Source organism: Apium graveolens, chromosome 9, assembly GCF_009905375.1.
Source record: "Apium graveolens cultivar Ventura chromosome 9, ASM990537v1, whole genome shotgun sequence".
Lineage (NCBI taxonomy): Eukaryota > Viridiplantae > Streptophyta > Magnoliopsida > Apiales > Apiaceae > Apium > Apium graveolens.
In genome coordinates, this window is record NC_133655.1 from 96052815 (window position 1) to 96060046 (window position 7232).

The following is a 7232-nucleotide window of genomic DNA, read 5'->3' on the forward strand; positions in this document are numbered from 1 at the left end:
AATTCTACTATAGAACCAATATAATTTTTTTCATTAATTTCAATGATTTTTTAAATAAAAAATTATGTAATTTCGATTTTTAACTTAATAATTAAAATTTATAACTATATATGATGAAAAATAGAATAAATTATATATTTTGTATTTTTTTAATAATAGTTCCCCACAATTCTTTATATAAGAGGGTTTTTCATGGAGAGCTACCCTATTAACAATTATGTAAATTTTAACAAAAAAAGTTTAAAGAGGAGAGATGTTATTTTATTTTTTAAGTTTAAATATTTATGGGAAAAAATTTACAAGTAGGCAGGCAGCGAGGAGTGATACAGAAGTAGGCGTAGAAGTGAATGATGTGAACGTCAAACAGAAGTCAACTAGTATATGTTCTTCTTACCATTTTTAACTCCTGTCCTTCCACTCATATTTCATTCGTAACAAGGAGTAACAACTACTACACCTTCCAACACTTGACGATTCTACACTTTCTCATCTCACCGGAACCCTACCACCATGCCAATCACCGATCACCGGAACAGAAGCTTCTGGAACGTATGTAGCTTCTGGAAGTGTGTAGGAAGCCAAGATTCTTCTTCATCCACACATAATCTTGCTCCTGCTCACCAAAGCAGCAGCAGCACTACTACAGAATTCAACTCTATGCCTACAAATAATAATAATAATAATAATAAATTTGCTTCTGTTGTCAAGTTAATTCTCCCGGTCACTCGTCGGCTTCGTTTCGATCCTTCCAGAACTCTCTACTTCCCCTGTAAGTACACCTGATCAGAGTTTTTTCTTTTTGGTTATTTATGTTTATATATTTATGTATAATTTATTGAATGATTATTTGTTTTTGTGTTGTAGATGAAGCAGGTAAACAGGTGAAAAGTGCTGTGAGGATCAAGAATGCCAGCAAGTCTCATGTGGCTTTTAAGGTCTTTTGTTCTACTACTATAAATTATCTATTTAATTAGTAGACTATCTAATTTTAAACTTAAAAGCAATAAGATTGATTTGTTAATTGTTACAGACAGGAAGCATATCGAAGTTTATGCTCTTTTTTCTTATTTAGCCATGTTTCACCCGATGTTGTGCTTCACCTTATTCCGTTGAATGTATTTTATTTAAACATGTTGATGAGAATTACAACCAGTACTCCCTCCATCCCAAATTAACTGCCCCAAAGTTTAGAATAATCTTGATGAGTTGTGACTTGTAGTTGTAAGTGTTCTGCTACAAATTCAACTTTTAAATATGATCATTTTGCTGAATTAATCATCTGATTTAAGTAGATCAGACTTCAGTGATGTCAATTTTTTTTTGTCCTGGAGAGATTTCAAGAGCTATTTCATTAAAACTCTGGTTATTGTGCTTTAGTTTCAAACCACGGCACCAAAGAGCTGTTTTATGCGACCTCCTGGGGGAATTCTCCCTCCCGGTGAAAGTCTTATTGCCACCGGTAAATCTCCTTGCATTATTTTCTTCCTATATGTATTTTCAAGTTATATAAATAGAAATTGTATATGATCGGAAGCACACATTGAGATCAGTGGACATCTGCATTTTAGTTTATTTCAATACGAGTCAATGCCTTTAATTATTTCTTTCAACAGTGTTCAAGTTTGTAGAGCTGCCAGATAATAATGAAAAACAATCTGACCAGAAGAGCAAGGTGAAGTTCAAGATTATGAGTTTGAAGGTGAATGCAGGAGTGGATTATGTACCGGAGTTGGTGAGTTCTCTTAAGATATTATAATCTTTTTTCTGACGGTGATCATATCTGCTCAATCATATGAAATTGCAATACTTAATACACTCCGCATATATAGTTAAAATGTCATTGTGACCAGGTGAACCAATTTTTTTCTTTTCTACTCTGCAGTATATTTCGTGTATGATATGTGCTTGAATGACTCAGAGTAAGTGAGTGATGGCACTTAAAACGAGCAGGACTCATACTACTTCATGATTCTTGGTTTATTGTAACTCACAAAAAACCAGCACTTAATGTAGTATGCAGTAGCGAAGATACTCACACATACTATCATTTATATAGATTAGATCAATAATGGAAGCTCTTTTCCAGTTGTAGTACCACTGGTCTTTAGCTTGATTTCCAAAGTGGTAAATTTATGTTCCTATGATACCAGATAGAAAGTGCACTAAAAAAAGTGGTCACAAGTTAACTAAAGTATGTAGCTAATAGCTTTCAATTATGGGTCCGGGTCCCCAGCAATTGGTTGCTGGAACCATTTATCCGCTAAAAATTTCCGCCAATAGTTTTAAGTTTTTAACATTGAAAATTGATGTCATTGCCAGGGTCCAGGTCTATCTGTGCTTAATCTTTTTCTAGGATTTCACCTATCCGAGGAAAATTTTCGCTAATAGATGGTCAGCCAACCGTCGCATGTATGGACCCGCACCCTTTAATTATAAGACATTGCATCTAGGCTAAAAGAGTGAATATAGAATAATGCTTGTGATAGTGTTTATATGAATGTGACAATATTAAACTGATAGAACAGCACCGTATGCAGCATGCAAATTATATAGATAGAAAAAGGCTATGCATAAATTCGTTTTGTAATTATTTTTAAGTCCATGCCACATCCATTTAAAGAATCACACTCTTTTATTGAGAATGTAGTTGAAGTGCTTGACTCATTTTAGTAATAGGATCGTGTTTCACATATCATTAACATGACCTTACACAACATTCATAAGGTTGTCTACAGGCCAATTGATCTATTTTAATGTGTTGCAAATGAAGTTGTATTATTTCTTTGCATCACATGTATGCTGTTCCAAAAGCGCATATTATGAATATCTTAACTCACTTTTTTACTCTGTTTTTTGTTGATATTGTTCTTCAATTAAAGTGATTGAGCGATAAGTAATATTAATTGTTTTACCTTTTTGATGCAGTTTGATGAGCAAAAAGATCAGGTAGTGGTTGAGCGGGTTTTACGTGTAGTTTTCTTAGATGCAGAGCGATCTACTCCTGTAAGTACAAGCCAACATCACCATGCTGGTAAACATTCCATTTTATAATTCTTTTAGTTATTTAACAATGTTGATGTTGGATAATGTTCAGGCGTTAGAAAAACTAAAACGTCAGTTGGCTGAAGCCGAGTCAGTTATAGACACACGCAAGAAATCTCCAGCCACGACAGGTCCACCAGTTGTTGGGGAAGGTCTCGTCATAGACGAATGGGTAAGCAAACTAATATATACCAGAAGGGTGATTTGTTCTGCCATCTTGATGTATAGCATATATGCCATATGATGCGATGACAAGAATGTGAACGTTACCGAACACCTGCGGGCAGTTAATTATCTACATTATGTGAAAGGAAAATTTGCAGCACACACAAATTATGTTGTATACATTAAACATTTGATATCTATATGTGGAAAGGTCGAATTTTACTTCCAATGTTACTTAGAGGTCTAATGATATGTCATACTGAACTTCATTTTATCTTTTAATTGTGCAATTTAACTTTGTATGTTACTTTAAACCTATAATGGATTTAGATTTTCCACCCCATGAACTTACCTTTTAACTTTTTTTATGTGTTTTACATGTCTCTTTAACTAATAGCCGCTCTTTACTTTTTCCAGAAAGAAAGAAGGGAGAAATATCTTGCTCGCCAGCAGGTTGAAGCAGTAGATTCAGTGTAAACATCATTTTGCTTCTCTTCTTATTGTAAGTGCCCCTTTTGCCTACACAAAAAATCTTCCTTTACAATTTTCCTTCTCCATAAGGTCACCGCTCGGAGCAATCTGACCGGCTTCGCAGCATATGTAGAAATAGCTAGTTTTTGGAACCCTTGTACATGTTTGACTTTGTTTTTGAATGAAAATGATTGCGCTGTATCTAAATTTAAAAGCACTGGCCTAGTCACTTGAAAGTCAGAATCATTGGCACAGTCACTGTGCTTCTGAAGTCTGGGGTGAGTTAGTTGTGATTCGAACTCACGGAGGCAGCATCTCAGGATTGGCCGTTGTCCAATGTTTAAATTTGTTTAAACTGATGTTATGATATTGATGTCACAAAATATCCGTACCTATGGTGGCAAACTAGTAATTGACAGAGTCATTCCCTCTTCCATATCTTGTTGGGGATCAAACAGTATTGGCTATGTGCACCTAAAATTCAGAATTAGTTGATATTTAGCCATGTATAAATATTCTCCTTTTACTGAAATCAGTTGGTCAAATTTTTGAATTAGCATGAGTTTGGTAAATTTCAGTTTAATACTTGTAATTGAATTAAACATCAACCTAGCATCAATTAAAAACTTTGAATTTATAATAGACTAGTGTTATACCAAGTTTCAGATGGCAAGTAAATTACATTCTCAGAAGCAAATAGCCTTTCCATAAAATAAAAAAGTGTATGGTTTGATGTCTTCTATTATCTGCCTGGCCTGCTGTTTAAAGGGGTGCTGCTGCCGTAGCTGTTACTTATAGTTATAGGTACAAACTATAAAAAAAGACTTGCATTTTCAGTCTAGGGGGCGCTAAAATTGTTGTTTCATCAGACCGTTGCAGTTTGAATATGGGATAGAGAACTAAATTTACAAGAATATTGTTTCGATGAGAAACTTGAACTAGCAGGTAATCGGGTAATCATGGCAGTACTGCTAGTAAAGATTATAAAGCTAAGTCGTGACACCCAGTGATCTTAGACATATACTCTTATAAGAAGTGTATTTGTTTTTTTATTAAATGTTTACAATTTTTACTTGGCTTAAGTTTTGAGAATACATAAAAAGGGAGAATGAAAGTATAAAACAGAGATAAGACAGCATGGTGGTGGTATGGGAAAGAGGTTCATGCACTGATGCACTTCCTCATCTTTTACCAACTTGAACATGACATATGTGTGTCTTTGTGTGTTAAATGATTTAACAGTATAGAGAAAAACCAAATGCTAGACCGCTTTGTCCTAACCGTACACCCCTTGTTTTCTGACAACCAGTGCCTTTTCTCTTTTCTATATATACATTTGTAAACGCTTGAGTTGTAACTAAAATCTTTTTAGACTACCTATAAGGAAACATGAAGTTTAACACTAAAGCTTGGATTGTCATTGGAGTTAGTAGTGCAATTGTTGCTAAAGAGCACTTGTTCATATCCAAAATCTCTACAGTAAGAAAGAGCTCCTCCTACCTCCGAGTTGTTGGTTCATCAATCAGTCGAGTTGGAGTTGTAGTTTCTCCGAGGGCACTTGATAAGCAACCGGTGAAGGTCTCTGCAGCGAGATATGAAAAACGCATGGTTAAAGATGAGCCACTGAGGATGGTAATGTTTTTAAGTTCTTGGGGTCCTTATTGAAGTCTCATTGTAATTAAACTCATGTCTAATGTATCTAGTTTGTATCAGTTCATTGTGATCGCAATTTGACATTTTCTTTATTAAAGTTGTCTGAGTTGAGTAGCAGGAAACTGAGTTGACCCTTCTATATCTATCTATTATACTATATTATTATAAGCAGAACACCTTCAATTTGGTAGTCGGTTGCTCGGTACAGTTGTTTGGTACGACAAATAACAACCGTCAGATATAAAGTCGGATAGATGAGAACCATTGGATGCAATAATAAATATTATTATATTAATGTCGGATAGATGAGAACCGTTCGATGCAATAATAAATATTATTATATTAATGTTAAACTACTTCCATGGAATCAGGGTTCGAACCCCGTGAATAGTTTATTATATTTAAACTTTTATATTCTTTATTTTAACAATTTCTACAGGTTCAGGGCTCGAGTCCCGTGAGCAACATATTATATTATATTATGTATTTTCAGTCAAGTCTCAAATTATCACAAAACATCCTCTATTTGGTAGTCAGTTGTTTAGTCTCGTTTGATACGACAAATAACAACTGTCAAATCTAAAGGCGGATAGATGGAACCGTCAACAACTTATTATATTAAAATTTTATATTCTTTATTTTAACAATTTTCATAGGTTGAGTACTTGAGTCCCATGAATAACATATTATATTATATTATTTATTTTCAGTCAAGTCTCAAATTATCACACAACATTTATTATTAGAACTTATTATCTTCTTCAATTTATTTTTCAACTATTGAAAATATATATCAAAATATAATAATTTTAAGATATAATTATATTATTAAAAATTATTAAAGTGTTAAAAATAATCCGTGAATAGCATGGGTCATAGCTAGTATGTAATTATAGAAAGAGTTTAATTATGTTGTTATTCATTTTGAATGTAGTATATGAACAAGAATAATTATATATATATATATAAAAGAAATCTAACAAAGTATAACAGTCTCTCTCAAACTCCGATCTCTCTGAACCTCCTAACGATTAAATCGTAGAGCAAAAGAAGAACTTCTACTTGAAATTTTGACGCACTTTAGTTAAAAAGCTGGTCCAGACTCTCTCAAAATTAAAATTTTCCCGCAGCTTCAAAGTTTTGTGAACTATACACAATCACATCTCAATCCCATCTTTATATGTTATATTACTTCTATTTTTAACTTTATAAATGAAGTTATTAAACTCTAATCATGTTTTTCTCCATCTTTAGTTATAAAAGGAAAATACTATTCAAACTCCAAATTTGGAGTTACACTGTGCATATAAAGTTATTAATTTTATAATAATTCTCTCATATTTTTATATTTTATATGTCTATCTATATATCTATTTTAATATATTTAATTATAAGTATATATAAAGAACTTTTAGCATTTTACATCTCTTGGGTTTGTATGTTTTTTCGTTCTGGTATCATACTTTAATTTGTTACCCTTTACACCTAATAGTTTAAAAGTCGTTGCACTTTGCACATTAAAAATCAAGTTTTTTCATTTTGCACTCCCCGAGGGGTGCAAACTGCAAAGTCTGAAAAAAAATTATTTATATAAAATAACTTCAATTTTAAAAAAAATTAAAAGATAACAAACTTCGGGTAAAATAAATAATTAATAAAAAAATATTTTCATTGTCCGTCTCTGAATGACCCTTGTTAAAAAGATAATTATTAAAAAAAATTTCTTAAACATATTTTCGTGAATTATAGTAACAGTTGCAACTCTCGTTCTATTGTTGAGTTATCATTCTCACATTATTAAGATAACGAAAATTATTTCTGTTATGGATAAAAAAAATTATTACATAATAATGCATAGGTTCTGGGAGTTTCGAGTTTTAACTCTGCCTTTATAAGATGCA

The 7232-nt window shown here is 32.6% G+C and overlaps 1 protein-coding gene across 4 annotated transcripts; it reads left to right on the forward strand.

The window, feature by feature from the left end:
* The first annotated feature begins 350 nt into the window (after positions 1-350).
* Positions 351-5468, forward strand: LOC141684552 (vesicle-associated protein 4-1-like). 4 transcript variants are annotated; one of them, XM_074489583.1, is made up of 8 exons: positions 351-769; positions 865-935; positions 1378-1459; positions 1614-1732; positions 2926-3003; positions 3095-3214; positions 3625-3709; positions 5051-5468. In XM_074489583.1, the coding sequence occupies exons 1-7, from the start codon at positions 511-513 to the stop codon at positions 3682-3684; spliced, it is 789 nt and encodes a 262-aa protein (XP_074345684.1). In that variant the 5' UTR covers positions 351-510; the 3' UTR covers positions 3685-3709; positions 5051-5468. The 4 variants fall into 4 exon arrangements, with proteins under 4 accessions (XP_074345684.1, XP_074345681.1, XP_074345683.1 ...); XM_074489580.1 differs by having other exon boundaries at positions 5105-5468; XM_074489582.1 differs by having other exon boundaries at positions 5159-5468.
* Positions 5469-7232: the final 1764 nt, after the last annotated feature.